Source organism: Cupressus sempervirens, chromosome 3 (assembly GCF_028749045.1).
Source record: "Cupressus sempervirens isolate cs-2001-9-10 chromosome 3, ASM2874904v1, whole genome shotgun sequence".
NCBI classification, from domain to species: Eukaryota; Viridiplantae; Streptophyta; class Pinopsida; order Cupressales; family Cupressaceae; genus Cupressus; species Cupressus sempervirens.
The window spans coordinates 975,765,892-975,783,686 of NC_143120.1; the positions used below are offsets into that span (position 1 = coordinate 975,765,892).

General features: G+C 35.8%; 1 protein-coding gene across 1 annotated transcript in view; it reads left to right on the plus strand.

The window, feature by feature from the left end:
- LOC149570011 (uncharacterized) overlaps positions 1-17,795 on the plus strand; it is a 222,596-nt gene that overhangs the window by 86,258 nt on the left and 118,543 nt on the right. Inside the window, exons 4-9 of the mRNA XM_089822673.1 lie at positions 4,210-4,232; positions 4,325-4,406; positions 4,971-5,119; positions 5,268-5,421; positions 5,515-5,622; positions 5,723-5,836. Coding sequence (XP_089678799.1) covers positions 4,210-4,232; positions 4,325-4,406; positions 4,971-5,119; positions 5,268-5,421; positions 5,515-5,622; positions 5,723-5,836 — 630 coding nt within the window. The remainder of the gene's footprint in view (positions 1-4,209; positions 4,233-4,324; positions 4,407-4,970; positions 5,120-5,267; positions 5,422-5,514; positions 5,623-5,722; positions 5,837-17,795) is intronic.

Consider the following 17,795-nt stretch of genomic DNA (forward strand, 5'->3'; position numbering starts at 1 on the left):
CAATGCACATGCAACATAAAATTACGGTGTACCAGCTGATACATATGCAACAACATTGTTTGTGATGATTTGCACCACATTTTCAATGCCAATCTCTAAGACCATGTTCTCCAAAATCAATGCCAATGTCTGAGCATTTTTTACCTTGCTAGAGGCATCGATTGATTTCAGGAACACCACATTATCATTACAGCAGGCCAAAAAATTAATTATGGTCCTGCTCTTCCCATCCGTCCACCCGTCAGAAAGAATGGTGCAACCAAATTTTGTCCATTCTTGTTTCTGTTCCTCAACAAATGCTTTGGCCCTCTCAATAGCAGTTCCAATAAGCCTACAAAAACAAAATTTAGTTATGTCTTAGATTCTTAGTAATTTTAAATTGATTGAGACTTTAGTAATCAACAATCTAATTTCTAGATAAATTAATTAAAATTTAGAACTAAGTAAAAAGTTAAAAATTAAAAGGAAATTGAGTGTAATAAAATTATTCGCTTACCTGCCACCCAACACAAAACGAGAAGGGGACTTGTACCCCTTTCCTGCAACTATCAACCCTATGGCCAAAGCCTCCCAATAGGAACTGTCAACAACACTAATAGGAAGGTTGTTGAAAACCCAGAAATCTGCTAGTGCATTGTCCACCTGGTCATGGACCTCCTTATTCCATCTAGTGGCCTCTAATGAAGGTTGTGCACAAGGTGTGTGCCTCGGCACAAAATAGCTCCCTATCCCAGAAGCACTTGCTGATCCTGATGGTGCGGAAGTGCTAGGAGGTGTAGGAGTGGGAGTGGGAGCGGAACTCGTGAAAGAAAAACCACCCTGTTTGCGGACATGCGGCCCACGATAAGAGCCGGCCATGCTCTCAATGGCTGCCTCCTCCTGAACATCAACAAAACTGCCCTGGTTCTTTGCTATGGCTGCCCTGACATGCAATTTATTCCGCTCTCTTTGCAATTTTTTTTGCTCTCCAGCTGCGAGCAAGGCATTTGCAAACCTTTTTATTTCTTCTGTTGTACTCTCACAAGGATTCGTATCATGTTTTGAGATCCCTGCGATGTGATATTTGAACCGGTAAATGCCCCCGGATATTACTTTTTCACATCGAATGCAAATCACTTTTGTTGGTTCATCGGGTGCTTCATAGGCATATTTCCATGCCTGATCTCTTGCATTCTTTGGCCTGGTGCCAATGTAGCCTGAAGGGCATGGAGTCAATGGCCATTTGTCTGCCATTTAAAATTGCTGCGGGCTGCCTTATGCATACAAATTTAAAAAAAAAATTATAAATAAATTATAACAAGACCAAAGTTAACAGTTAAACAAAGAATTCAAGCAACATTCCAATAACAGTGCCGATAAATTGAAATCCAAATAACATTCAAACAAACTAGTTGCTAGGGTTTCAAATTTTTCAAAAAAGTGCAAATTTCTAACATAAATTCGATCTAGAATGGAAAAAAATGCAAATGAATGCATTTAATCTTGCTTACATTCATCAAATGCATTCCTAACTAATTAGGAATGTATTTTTATCCATTTACACGCAAGAAAAAAGAATACAATCTCTTGCAAAAATAAAAAACAAAGATTCAAATCACTTACCTAGTAACGAAGAAATCGAATCAAAAGGCCTCGAAATGCACTCGATTCCGCCTCTTGCTTGCCAAGAACTCCTCCTCTATCCTCTCCCCTCCAAAACGCCCTAAGCAATTTAAAAACCAAATGAAAAAAATAAGGTTTTTCGTCACTTTATGTGATTGCCAGGTGCGGGCGATTTTTTTCCAAGAAATCGCGATTTTTAGGGCGATTAATCGCCTATTAATCTGCTATTTTTTTGAAAAAATCTGCAAAAGAAAATCACGATTTTTGGGGCGACTAAATTGCCGGCCCCAAAAAATCGCGATTTTTTCTAGTATCGCCGATTAATCGGCGATACTCACATCTATGGTTTGATTGATCAAATGAAACAAAGGTTGTGTTAATCTTTTGACATGACAGACTTGGGACTTCTACACTATTGTTTAGATATTGAAGTTTGGTAGACTGAAGGTAGTATCTTCTTATCTCAATCTAAGTATGACTGCAGTTTGCTAGACAAGTTTTAGATGTAAGTCTACAAACCTGCATCCACACCTATAGAGAAAGGGTTGAAGCTGGCAGCCAAATTAGATTCACCTATGGTGAATGAATCAACACTTATGCAATTGGTGGGTGGTCTCATCTACATTATTGCTACTAGGCTTGATCTCAGTTTTGTAGTGAGCTACATTTCATGCCTCACAACAACACCCAAGGCTGATCATTGGGTAGTAGTGAAGCATGTGCTACATTATGTGAAGGGCACTTATGGTTTTGGTTAGACTTATTGGTTTTATAGACTCAGATTGGGTAGGCTCCATTGATGATAGGAAATCTACATTGGGTATGATTTTTGTTTCTAGATTTGATTGTGTATGTTTTTTTGGCATGAACGTTTTGGATCACACTTTGTGATCCATCATCAGGATGAGACAAAAGGATGTAAGATAAATATGCCAGAAAAAGAATATTTTGATCACAAATTTATCTTACATCCTTCTATCTCATCTTAACGATGGATCACAAAGTGTGATTTGAAATGTTGATGCCGAAAAAAACATACACAATCAAATCCAGAAACAAAAATCATTAGAAATGGATTGTGGAAATTTGATATTGTTAAACATTGGGTATGTTTTCAGTTCGGGATTTGGTGCAGCAAGATGGACTAGCAAGAAGCAGCAGGCAGTGGTTCTTTACTCGATAGGAGCTGAGTATCGAGGAACAATAAAGGCAGCTTGTGAGGCAATTTGGCTTTGGAGGATGCTTTCAGATGTGCAGATCCTACTCCCCTTTACTGTGACAATCAAGGGATGCTCAAACTAGCCAAGAATCCATTCTTCCATGAGAGAACCAAGCTTGCTGACCTTTATTGAAAGTTCATCTGGTAGATGGTTGAAGACGGATCAGCTCAGTTGCTGTATGTTCCGACTGCAGATCATACAACAGATAATCTCACCATTTCTTTGAGCCCAGAAAAGTTCGTAAAATTCAGGGGGCAACTTGGTCAATATTGTAACTTATGTAAATATTAGATAGTTTCTAATTTACGATTGTTTCTTTATAGAACCATCGTCTTTGTAACTCCTATAGATGATCGCTTTGCTCATTCATTTAATTCATTCAATTATTTACCAAAACAGAAAGATCAAAAAATGCCACTATTAGAGCCTCAAGCAAAGAACTCTCTCAGAACCTCAAGCATCTTCCTCTGCTGTTTGATAATATGGCAACTTCACCAAGGGAAGTGGTCCATACCTTCTTACTGGTCATATTTTATCATGCCTGTTAAATGCTGTTGAAAACTGCAATGCTTATGATTGAGAAGGTTTCTTGATTTTTATGGTCAATTTAGTTTGTCTCAACAACATTCTTTTCTGAAATTTTGATATAAACTAAAATCACATAATTTTCTTGAGAAATGTTCACTGATTTTCGTAACTGTGTAAACCTCATGTCTACTATTGAATGCTTTTGTCAAACAAAATTAATCAATATTTTGGCATCTTCTCATTAAAAATTTAAATCAATGTGCTGCAAATGTGTTTTGATATTTTGGCTTTTTTATATGCCTTAAGCCATAATTTGTTTGAACCCACCAATTTACTAACAAGTAACCATTATAACCCATGAAGATAGGGGAGGTCTAGTGATCATTTTTTCTGACTTGGATCACCTATTTTGTTTTAGGCAACTTCCATTTGTAAATCTTTTCTTTATGATATATATACTTGTAGGTTTACCTTCTTCAATTCTTTTTGAAAAGGGTAAAAGTACAAAGCAAAATCTAGAACAACTCTTTTAGTATTTATGCATGAATGAAGTCAATTTCTGCCTGGTTGAAGCTATGTTATGGAAAAACATGTAAAGTTTAGTCAAACTGGCTGCATGGTAATTGAGTCCTCATTGTATAGGTCGTCATATGATTAATCATATTGTTTTCCAACAAGGTATGTTCTTTTCAAGATAATTGCTCTCGTTTCGTATAAATGTTCGTCATAAGATGGAAATAACTAACAGTAACATCATTTGGTAAGATCTGGTAAAAGTGTGTTCCAGTATCTCTAATTACGATTGTTTTTATAAAGTTGCTCTGCTTTTTAACTGCTCAGCTCTACCTTTCTGTTCCAGGATTTTGGGGAGGATACATTTCGGTGAGTGGTTTTGTGTATTTTCTGATTTTTGACACATTTGTTCTTCATTACATTTTCAACGCTTATGGTTCATTTTGACCGACAATTTTCAGGACATTAGTGGCAGCAGATAATGCAGTGATGCTTGTTGATGCAGGAAAGGGTTTGGAGCCACAAACTAAGAAACTTTTTGAGGTGAATAAAGAAAAAGATTTCCGGAAGAGGATTTTATATAAGATGAATAGTTATTGATAACAGCTTAGTCTCTTGATCTTTCTGTCCTTAACTGCACAGGATTTCATATGCTTTGTTATATGTCCATAAAATAGAAAGATCTGCAATGCTAGTGACATGGTCCATATAACCCCAATTGTGTGTTCAAGTTTGGACATTCATTTCTTCCACCTGGGTCTCCCTAGAATCTATATCCGTCCCCCAGAAATGTTATCTTCAAGCATCAAAACAATTTTATTACCTGTGTTATGATCAGAGTATTGTTTCAAATCCTTATCTTATCGGAACTTGCATCATGATAGTTTGGAAGTTTCTTGGCATAGCCTAAATCTTGACATTTGAAAATGGAAATTTTCAGTTTAAATACTTGGTTTTAATATGTAGCTTAAATGAAATTTCCAGTCAATGTACTGAGGTCTTCATATTTATTAAGCCAATTTTCCTGTGATTGTATTATTTGCTTCATTCGTATTGTTCTTGTTATGCATAATGATTTGGCTTTGCTACCTATCCAATATGTGGCAGGTGTGCAGGATGAGGAAGCTTCCTGTGTTTACATTTATGAATAAAATGGACCGTCCAGCACTGGAACCTCTTGAGTTACTTGATCAAATTGAGCAGGAATTTGGGCTTGCTACCTCTCCAGTTAGCTGGCCCATAGGTTCTGGTGATAGGTAATAAAAGAGTGTGAAGAGCTTATTGAATCTTGAAAGATAGGAGCACTGACATGTATTGCACATCTCCATAATTTATAGATGCTTGCAAGTTCTATGCTCTGTTTTTCTTGAATTTCTTGAATGATGTCATGTGCCCTCATCTCAGGTTCACAGGTCTATACCATGTTACTAGCAAGAGTGTACATTTGTTTCAAAGGGATTCTAAACATGGAAGTAAAACAATTTCTGTAAAAGTTTTACCTTTGAATGACTCTTCCCTTACAAGCACAATTCCTTCTGACCTTTATAATCAGCTGATGGTGAGAATGCAATCTTTAATTCTGACACATGCTTGAAAATGTCGTGAATGATGAATTTACTTTATGTCATTAGTTTTTCTGTTTTCGTGGCAGGAGGACATTGATTTGATTGAAGGGCTCTTTCCACCTCTGGATGTGGCAAAGATTCACTCTGGTGATTTATCCCCCGTATACTTTGGCAGTGCTATGAATAATTTTGGGGTAAGAATGATTTTGAAACTAGTATTTAGCTTACTTTTACTGGTGATCCCTTTTTATATGTTCCTTTTCTTTCACATTTAAACATCGGAGTATGGTACAGGTCGAATTGTTTTTGGACAGCTTCCTGCAATATTCCACACACCCTGGTGGACATGAGAGTAATGTGGGGCAAATTCTTCCTGATTATCCACACTTCTCTGGATTTGTCTTTAAAGTAAGCTATTGCTTTCCAACATTTTTAGTTTTTTATTATATTGGAAAATAATTTACAAATATGGGTCAAACAACATCAGTCATCACAAGAGAAACATAGTATAGTTTTAACACCTTGGCATAAACTGCCACCATAAAACCAAAAATTAAAAAACTGGCATTGTACCAAATAACATATCTATTTATATATAAAATGAACCACTCCCAAAGAGCGACATAAAAAAATCCCAATATAAAAACATAACTACTCAGCAGCATACAACTCCTTGAGCTTCTCTTCAGCTTCAATGATCCAGTTAATATTTCGGGCGAGGTCAATGACTCTATACTTTAAGCACTTTCTCACCTACCGCTCTGGAAAAGCAGAAGTAGGGACTTATCGTCATCACCAAGATCAGAAATATCAACCAAAAAGGGAGAACCATTTGCAGTATCTTCACCCACCTTAGCTTTTTCCTTCATTAAGCAATTGAATTTTGATAGTATGCTTGATTTCAGCTTCAGATAAATCAAAGTGCTCACATATGCTGCATCAAAGTAACAAGAATCGGAATCATATCGGAATCGGCACAGCCGAATCGAATTGTGAATTGGGGGTGAATCGCCGGTGAATTGGCAAATTTGAAAAAACCCTTTAAATGTAGAGATTTTAACAATTTAAGACTTATTTCATGCACCCTTTATTGAATATAACTTAAACACACTATAACATCATCAAATAGAAGTTAAAACTTAACATACATAAACATGAAACATAAAATCCATCACATAGGTAACTATGTTATCATTATGTACTAAAATGTAAATTGTAGGCTAGCTGAAGTAAATAAAAATCAAATGATCATAATGATTCAAATCATAGAATGTATGTAAGATGAAATCATGAAGATCTATAAGACATCAAATCATAAATGTATGTATAAATCTAAGATGAAGATCCATGAAAGTTTGAAACGTATGTCTCTCAGTGATTCAGTATCACTATCAATATCTATACAGTGTAAACAAAATATAAAAACAAGGCTCTAGCTCAAGCCTCTTCTTCTCTCTCACTTTTCCTCTCTTCTACTCATGCTTAACAAATAGAAGGCCCTTTAGGGTTATAACAAAGAGAATAAGTCAAAAAGAAAGTTAAAAAAACAAATTATTTTTTTAAAATTTACAACTCCATACTTTTCTGGCTGCAGGCGATTTCTTGCCGATTTTTTCATGCGATTTTTTTGATGAATCGCCGATATCGGCGATTCATCCAAAAAAATTGGGTGTGGTGATTCCTGACTCCAAAAAAATCGCCCATCTTGAATCTTATCGCTGAATCGCCAATTCATGCAATTTTCGAGCGATTCTCGTTACTATGCTCTCGACACTCCTTATTCCTCCAATAGGCCTTGTCACTCCTTTGACCAGTTTCTAGCGCATTTGTGTCCTCTAGCAATCCCTTTATGAGCTCTTTGTGGTACATGGGGTACATACAACCTCCACTAGCATGTAAGAATTCCCCATGGGCATGCACAAGCTTCAACATTTCGTTGGTGGGAATCAAACATACAACCGCCCTATCAACAAGGCTTGCAATTACCATCACACTATGAGGTCATCCAATATTTTAGTATATGTTGATTTATATATAAATCAAATTTCCCAGACTCACCACAAATGACATGAGTCAGCGGGTGGAGTTATGGTCGATGAGTCAAGTGAACTTTTACTCAAACTTGATTGAGTCAAATACCTAAATCACCGAGTCCAAGCCTCCTGACTCGGTCGGTGGCAGCCACTTTGTAACAAGCTAATTTTCCCAACCATAACTAATTAAATATAAATGAAAGATACGTTACTTTCCACAATCACATGGAAGACAAATATAACAACTACTTTACATATTCAGATGAAAGAGATTTACGACTATAAAAGATCAACTAAATCCTAGACAGTTGAAAATATAGTAACTACTTTAACAATATTAACCATCTAAACATATCTTCAACTGAAATTGCAAGTACATAAAAGTAAAATACCCACTAAAAGAAGATAACTTGAATGCAGATCATATCTCTGTCTTGTACAAGTCTTGGCATTTTGTGGAGAGGAGAAACATTGTCAGTGCCTTAACCTTCCCAACCGTGGACCCTTATGTATCCCCACACAATCTCATTTGAGAAATAACCTCCTTACTCGAGTTCAGACACGGGACACCCCTGTCCTACCATTGAGCGTCTTGGTGTTAGAGTGTCAACTCACAGCTGGCTAGGCTGTGAATACCTTCATCAACCTAGCCTTTTAATTGTAAGCTATCCCAACCTCTAGTGATCATAGCAGCAATCATGAGTCACTAATCCTATCCTGGTTAGGTATTTACATGGACACTAAGTGCCGAATCACCCAACGCTCGACTTGACAACAAGAATTGTACCATTTGTTCACCATCAGCTGACTCAGTCTATATTTATTTGATTAAGTTCATCAACTATTTATTTTGGTCCTGATTTCTTTATCTTATCTTATAGGTATAATCCATTGATCATTTGTTATCAGTCCAAACTTTTCATCTTGACCTTGCTGGTCATCCTTGATGAATCCAACTGTGGCTGTCTATATCCTTGAATAATCTCTGTTTATCACAGTCAAAACTTTCTGCCCAGCCAGAGCTTATAATAGACAATTGTAAAAGAGGTTCACAGAAATTTTCATCACAGGTTCTTGACTCTTTGAGTGTGCCTTCTCTTATCTCAAAGCCATATAGATGATGACCCTGTTTAAATGTTGCACAAAATTGAAATCTTTTCAATTTTAATTAAGGTCTGAAAGGAATAATCATAATTGTTGCAACAGATAGCTTAGACCTTGTTTTGCATTTACATAAACAATTCAGATTTATGAAATCAAGACATCCAATTTGGTCCTAGTTTATTTAGCATTTCCCTTCTGATTTTAAGCTAGAATTCCCGAGCCTCATAATAAAAACAAAAAATGAAAGGTGGAATGCAGAAAGAATGCATTACTTGGCTTTGTAATGCAGGGGTATTATTTCCCTCAATTGCTGGTAAGATTTGGAAGTGTTTGGCACAGTTCCTTATCTGTGGAATATCAGTCCTCTAGAAGACCCAGGTATGATGTCAACCTTCAGTGAGAAAATCGCTGGTAGGGAATATAATCCTCAAAATGGACAGTCACATTTATGAAACAATTCAGCAGTATGAATGCCGATTACAATTGTGAGCCCACGACACTTATGAATGCAATTAATGGTATGAAACAGTGGCAAAGCGGATGCAATCACAAATATAGAGTTTGGCTCACTGTTTCATACGCATGCTCGGTTATGAGCAAGATAAAGAAAGGTGGCTATAAAATGAGTTACGTTCAAGAGCCATTAAAAGAGCTGATAGTACACATGGCTAATTCAACAATATCAAATAGGTTGCTGGAAGTTATAAGGACCCGATGAAGAATATATAAAAAATATGGCCACTGGAAATAAAGAGGGCCGATGAATCAAAATAATAATATGAAAACATTGCCAAAAGGTGGAATTATTAATTTGCTTCTCGATGTGTTAATATAAAGACACCATCTTGTATCTACCCATACTTGTATGTGCATGTACACATACACGTAATTTTCTACTATACGTATCTTGTATATACATCATATTTTATGTAAAAGTATACATTCATGTACGACATAGTTGAATATATGCATATGTATATATATATATGTATGTACTATTAGAAAGTAAAGTCCACCAAGATAACTAGGGGGGTGGTGAATCAGTTATGCAATTTAAACAACTCTCTTTATCCTTATTAATTCCAAAACATGTAAACAGTAGATGGAACAACCATAGAAAGATCACCATACACAATAACACTAGAGATGTTTACTAGGGAGACCCTTGATCAGAGGGAAAACCCCAGTGGCGATGGTACCCACAAAATGATGTACTAATATAAATGTTCCTCATAAGAGGATGGACCCTGTTAGGAGTTAATGAAATACATTCAATACATATTAGTCTTTGTTAGGAGACTTTGAATCCTTGTTAGGAGTTGTTAAGGAAGATAGAAGGAATCACTGTCCAAACAACTTCAAGGCAAGACCACTGAACTCACTGTCCAACTGGCCTTAGTACTATCCTTCTTAGAACAATACAAGTATACAACTGTCCAACAACAACTTCTTGCCAAATACAGTCACTTTGTTAGCTCACTATGCCTCACTGCACCAAACACTTCTCTGATCAAAAGATATTCATTATTAGGTTCACTTGATCACACATACAAGTTCACATACCTGCATTACACAAATATCCGCACTGGATGATTACAACCAAGGAAATCATCCTTTCTTATACCAAGTCCTAAAACAAATTATTGAGTCGGCTTTGAGGCTTTCCCAATTTACAATAATAATATAGGACCAACTTAAGATATTACATTTACACGTTACATTACAATATTACAACATTTTCACAATTGCACATAACTGTCGGCTCACAATCTTCATAACTCTTTACTCGACGCTCATGTGGATGTGCGTGATTAACCACAACATCTTCACTATGTCTTTTACCTCTATTCAAGCCCGCATGACTAGATTCCATCACTGTTAGGAGATACAATCCAAACAACGGTAACTGCTACATAGAAACTCTGTCTGAACACTACCTTCACTAAATCCATCATATCTTTGTCTAGTCTTCATATTTCCGTACGTACTCTTAATTGTAGCATCTAGACACATTCTATAAAACATATTTTCTAGAATTGAGTATCTCGTCATTTCCTATTTTCTTCCCTTGTATAACATATGTAGAATGGATTATATTATATTACATATTTCCATCTTTTATCACAAGCCATGTCCTTAATATTAGGAAAGTACTCATACCTATAGTGCGGATACAATAACTCATAGAGTTTTATGTTCTTTCTTTACTACACAAATGTAGAGAAACATGCATTAAACTATAAGTGCATCCAACACACACTGTACCTCATAATCGTTCACATAAAGGAACATTCTTTCCTTTCCAAAACTAAGCGTAGCAAACTCAAGGCTCTAGCGTAGAACCCCTAGCTCCATAATTAATATAGAGTTGGGGTTTCCATGATCTTATCTAGGATTTCTATGGGCCCAGTTACTGCACTTCCTTGGTGCTCGTCCCAAGCTATATGAACCTTTTTGTTGGAAGTCGTCTTGCTGAGGAGGTAAGGGAGGTTGTGTTTGCTGGTTGGATATGCCTTTGTTAGGGCATTGATTGGTGTAATGGTCTCCGCCACAAATGAAATAGCCCTTGGCTGGTCGCTTCTTCCCATTTGCCTTGTTTCCATTGCTACCACTGAAATCTTCTTTTGATTCTTTGCCATTATTCCCTTTGAAATCAGATTTGTTGGATTTGAAGTTTTAAGGGTCTTTTTGTGAGTCCTTGATTCAGATTGGTGGCATTCTAGTTGACCTTTCATTTTTCATCTCGTAAGGAATCAACCTTCCTTACCTTATGTTCCTAATGGATGGCCCTTTCAAGAGCTTCCTCTAGAGTTCGTAGAGCTAGTACATCCGCTGAACATATTTCAAAAGTCAGGTGCACTTTTCCCAGTACCTGTACACTATTAGGTCCCCTTGTTTAAGAATTTGGAAATCTAATAACTTCTGATCATAAAAAGTTTGTGGTAACCATTGATTCTTGAAGATAGTGACAAACCTATCCCAAGTGATGTTGGTAGTCTTAATGTTCAGTTCTATTTTGGTGTTTCCCCACCAAGTAGCTACCTCCCTAGAAAGGTGGTATATTCTCCAAATTGCCTTGGAGGATTCAGAGAAACTTCTGATCTCAAAGTATTGTTCCATTTCGATTAACCAAGCTTCAATGGCTTCACTGAATTCAAATCCTAAAAATCTAGGGGGTTTAATCTTCTTGAAGTCAGTGGACAAGTCACCGATAATTTTATGTTTCTTTTGCTCTTCAAATGGTGTTAAAAGAGGTCTTGTGCACTATGAGAAAATAACTATTGTTTAGTTCTAGGAGGAGGGAAGGAGTGACTATCCTCCTATCCTTGCTGATATTGGGCTGCCAACTCATTCATTCTTTTCTCCATATTTTCCATCCTAGTTTGAGTGTCTTGCAAGACTTGGACCAAGGGGTCCATGGAATTATGAGGGTTGGTCCCATTGGACACCTCAGTCTCGACATTGTTTCTATTGCTTGTCATGGGGTTTGTTTTGTTTTACTAAAATACACAGTTGGTTTCTTGACCAATATTATGCTTACATACACGTCTCTATCACCTAGAAGAGACGAGATACAATTGCTTGCTAAAAAATGAATTAAATACAAAATGTCATTTGTTCTCATTATTTTCACTAAAAAAAATAGAGATCGTTTTCCTGTTGCAATTGCAACCTTACAAAACTCTCCCTCTTCTGAGGGTATTAAGAGAAAATTTAACATAATTCCTTAAGGAAATCGGACACCCTATTCCTAGGTATCCTGTCCATTCCCTTCCTCGGGTTAAATCGTAATTGCACTCCCATGAAAAGGTCTCAACCATTAATTGAAAGAATTGAACTACTCTTTTGATGAACTAGAAAGAATGATCAAGATAGATTAACTAGTTGTACATATCTAATTGCAAAGTTTAAAGTACCCTTTCATGTGAACAGGAATGTAATTGCATAAAGTATAATGCAAAAACTAAGATAAACATGAAACTGAAAGAAATAACTGATTATTAACAAGGTTTAGATTACACCACATCAAGAGGAGTAGAAATTGGTTTGTACTGTGCAAGTCTAAGCATCTGGACCTAGTGTAATCCCCACTCATTCTCTACTGAGAATGGCCATACCCTGCACAAAATAAGGCACATGTACACCATCTCGTCCTGCCACTTGAGCACACAAGTGTTAGATTTGTCAATTACACAACCGGCTAGACTGCAGGTACTTCCCAACAATCTATCCATCCAACTGTGAGTTATCGTAACCTCTAGTGATCATAGCAGCATCATTCGCCACTAATCCTACCTCGGCCAAGGATTCATATGGACAATACGTCCCCAATCTCTCACTGCTCGACTTGACAGAGTAGTTTAATATCTAGTTTCACTATGAGCTGACTAGATTCCAATTATGTTATTTTTCATAGTTCTGATTCATCCATCTGATTTGTAGGTTTATCCATCTGTCCAATTCATATGGACTACACTCATGTCGACCCTTCTTGGCTGTCCTTGATGACCTCTGGTGTGATTTTCCAGCTTGTATTATAAAATATTCAGTTATATAAAGTGAATCGAACATAGCTCTTTAAGGAAATCAGACACCCTATCCCTGGGCATCCTATCTGTTTCCTTCCTTGGGTTTATTCCACCCTTTACAAGATTCATGATAAATCATTTGCGGATCAGTTTTTTAGCATTCTAAGTTTTGATAAGTTGGGTTCTCATATTCACCTTCTTGGCAGGTTTCCACCTGACTGTCCTTCTTGATCCAGAGCAAGGCATGACCTAGAGTATCATCATCTTTAGGCATGGAATAGTAGGAGTAGTCAAATCTTGGCATGTTCTTTATCAGAAAGAGGAACATAGGATGGTGGGGTTTCCATTGAGGAGTAATTCAGATTTTCATCCTGTTTCTTTTTAACATTACATTTTCAGTTTACTTTGAAAAGACAATGATGAGCCCAAAGTTCAATATTGAGCCCAGAGCTTTGATACCATATGTGACAAGCTAATTTTTCCAACCATAAATAATTAAATATAAATGAAAGATCCATTACTTTCCATAATCACATGGAAGACAGTTATAACAACTACTTTACATATTCAGATGAAGGAGATTAACTGAATCCTAGACAATTGTAAAGAGAGTGACTACTTTAACAATATTAACCCTCTAAACATATCTTCAATTGAACTTGCAACTACCTAAAATTAAAATACCTGCTAAAAGGAATAACTTGATTGTAGATCATATCTTTATGTAGTACAAGTCTTTGCATCTCGTGGAGAGAAGCATTGTTAGGGGCTTAACTTCCCAACTGCGGACCCTTAAGTATCCCCACACATTCTCATTTGAGAAAGGCCCTCCCTACCCAGGTTTAGGCATGGGACACCCCTGTCCTGCTACTAAGCATCTTGGTTTGAGAGTGTCAACTCACAACTGCCAAGGCTATGAATGCCTTTCATCATTCTAACCTTCCAATTGTAAGCTATCCTGATCTCTAGTGGTCATAGCAGCAATCACAAGCCACTAATCCTATCCTGGTCAGGAATTTATATGGACACTAAGTGCCCGATCACCCACCACTCAACTTGACAACAAGAATTGTACCATTGTTCACCATTGGTTGACTCAGTCTATATTTATTTCATTAAGTTCATCAATTGTTTATTTATTTTTTGATTTCTTTCTCTTATCTTACAAGCATAACCCACTGATAATTTGTTATCAATCCACACTCCTCATCTCAACCTTGTTGGTCATCCTTGATGAGTCCCAGTGTGGCTGTCTATATTCGTGAATAATCTCTGTTATCACAATCAAAACTTTCTGCCCAGCCTAGGCTTATACGAGATAATTATAAAGAGGTTCGTGGAAATTTTCATAACAGTTTCTTGACTCTTTGAGTGTGTCTTCTCTTGTCTCAAAGGCATATGGATGATGCCTCTATATAAGTGTTGCACAAAATTGGAAATCTTTTCAATTTTATTTAAGGTTTGAATGGAATAATCATAGTAGTTACAACAGATAGCTCGAACTTCTTTTTGCATTTACATAAACAATTCAAACTTATGAAATCAAGACATCCAATTCAAACCTAGTTTGTCTAGTGTTTCCCTTCTTATTTCAAGCTAGAATTTTTGAGCCTTATTATAAAAACAAAAATGAAAGGTGAAGTGTAGAAAGAATGCATGACCTAGCTTTTTAATTTAAGGGTATTATTACCCTCAACTGTTGGTAAGATCTGGAAGTGTTTGGCACAATTCCTTGGCTGTGGAATATCAATCCTCTAGCAGATGCAGGTATGATATCAATCTCCAGTGAGAAAATCATAGGTAGGGAATATAATCCTTAAAATGGACAATCACAGTTATGAAACAATTCAACAATATGAATGTCGATCACAGTTGTGAGTCCACGACACTTATGAATGCAACTACTGGTACAAAACAATGGCAAAGTGGATGCAATCATAGGTGAGAATTAACAACACTATGAATGTAACTTGCTGATGACAATGGAATCATAGATAGCAATTAAGATTTGAAATCACCGATAAGGAGAGCGTTCGCTAGTTAGAATGCAATCACAAATATAGAGTTTGGCCCACTGTTTCATATGCATATTTGGTTATGAGTAAGATGAAGAAAGGTGGCTATAAAATGAGTTACGTTCAAGAGACATTAAAAGAGTTCATAGTACATATGGCTAATTCAACAATATCAAATAGGTCACTGGAAGTTATAAGGGCCCGATGAAGAATATAAAAAAAGTATGGCATCTAGAAATAAAGAGGAGCGATGAATCAAAATAATAATATTAAAACATTGCCAAAAGGTGGAATTATTAATTTTCTTCTCAATGTGTTGATATAAAGACACCATCTTGTATCTACCTATACTTTTATATGAATGTACACATACACGAATATATACATAATATTTTAATATATGCATCTTACTATCTTGTGCATACATATTTTAAGTAAACGTATACATTCATGTATGTCATAGTTGAATATACTCATATGTACATATATATGAATGTACATGTACAAGTACATGTAGATATCATGGTATCGCTATAATAGAACATGTCTAACATTCCATTACTTAAAGGTAACAAACGTTATTAGTTTGATTTATGCATAAGTAATTATTTTTATTATTTAATTATATATGTTGACCTAGTTAGCTCATGGCAAATATTTGGTATATCCTTGCTTGCCTAGTCCAGTTATCCCTTGACCAAGGTGGTTTAGGACCATCCTGTTAACTCAATGGTAGGTGTTGCGCTCATGCCCAATTCTCTCTTTGGCAATGCTTTCCCCCTTCATCACATTCATGCAAAAGAAATTTACCATGGTAATAACATATTTTCCATCATTTAATAAAATAAAAAATTACTATAACAAGTAATCATATTAGCTATCCATTTCCAATTCATATTACATCATAACGTTTAACCACTAATCCAAATTCCCATGAATTTATAAAAAATAACCCACACTTCCATTTCACATGAATCCATAATGATTAACTAATTTAACTAGTCAACTCAACTTCGCATGAAGTTACAACAGCTATAATGATTATTTTATAATTAAGTAAAAATAGGGATGTAACGAACGTTTGCAAAAGAAAAAAGAAAAAAAAATCAAAGGTTTTTAAACTTTTTTTTGACTTACCTCTTGCCTTCAATGCTAAAAGTCGTCTTATTTTATTGTAATGAGAAGAGTGGAAAAGTGAGAGATAGGGAGGAAAATAAGAGGGCTTAGTTTTGCAACTAACAAGGATGAAGGGCTAAAAAGCTTCCACAAATTACATTGCGGCAGCACTGTACTTGCATTGAGAGTTTCAAGGAGTCCATATCAACTGTTGAAGAGACTCCTCAACTCATTTGAAAGAAGTATTTGGTAAATTTTATAGTTTTTGTTGGCTTTTTTCGTATGTTTATGGATTTTTCATTTTGTTGTTAATTTTTTTAACTTTCCAAATTTTTAATATCAATGTTTTCTATTCAAATTTAAATTGTATACCTTAATGAGAGAAGTAGAACAATAACAAATGCTATATTTTTTGTAAAAATAATTAAAGATGTATTTACAATTTTTCTAAAAAAATGTCAGGTTTGCTGATTTTTCTAAATTCTTCAATTGAAATTTGAAAAATTTCAAGAAAAAATCAGCAATTCTTCAAGAAAAAAACATAATGCACAAATGTAGGGATTGCTGATTTTTTCTATTAGTTAGATAACTTTATAAAACACAATGCATATGGTAATTTGTTTGTAAAATTGTCTTATTGCAGCAACCATTACGTTTTGGAATGAGTTTTCCCAATTGCTTCTAATCCTCAACAACCTAAAGCCTAAGAGACATGATCAAAAGGATGAGGTTAGGAAATATATTGAAGAATTTCTTGGTAGAACAAGATTGCAAACAAAATGTATGTTTTGTAAATAAATTAATCACGGTGACATAAATAGATTTAAATAACATATTGCTAGCATCAATATTACAAGCCTTAGACTCTACTTGGTCTCAGCAAGTCAAGATAGGGCTTGGACTCCATCTCGACGTCCGAACTTGGCAAAGATTCGACAAATTAAAAAATACAAGAAATTGAAAGATTCATAAGGATTTTAAGTTCTTTTCATGCATCATTTAGTTAATTAACATAAAATACACAATAATTGGCATAAAGAGAAGCTACTTTGCACACATACACAACTTTGCACAGATCACATAAGTATAAATGCAAATTTCTGAAGGAAATTAGTTAAATTTAAACTAAATAACATAATAAAAATATAATGTCACTGTCAAATGTCTACAATATTAATGGAATTTGAAATCCATACAATCAAAATTTCAAAACTTATATCAATATAAAGGCTCAGAGTAGCCTATGTCCTCTTTTGACTACGCCTAAGATAGGTGATGGAAGACTCTAGAGCCATCCTCTCTCCTTGTGTTTGAGGTTGAACCTCAGTGACATCTCATCCTCCTCATCCTCATAATCCTCATCATTAGGGTTAGATCCATCACTCTCAGCCTTAGGGTCTTGCACTGGGTCTTCTCATGCTCTAGCCTCCTCTATTGTCATCGTTGCTACCTCTGCCTCTCAATCCACCTGATCAACCAACTCCAATTCTTCATCACTGAAGACGAGATCATGAATTTCTGTATTCCACCCTGCTTGTGGATCAACCTTCTCTAATACAATAGGCAATGT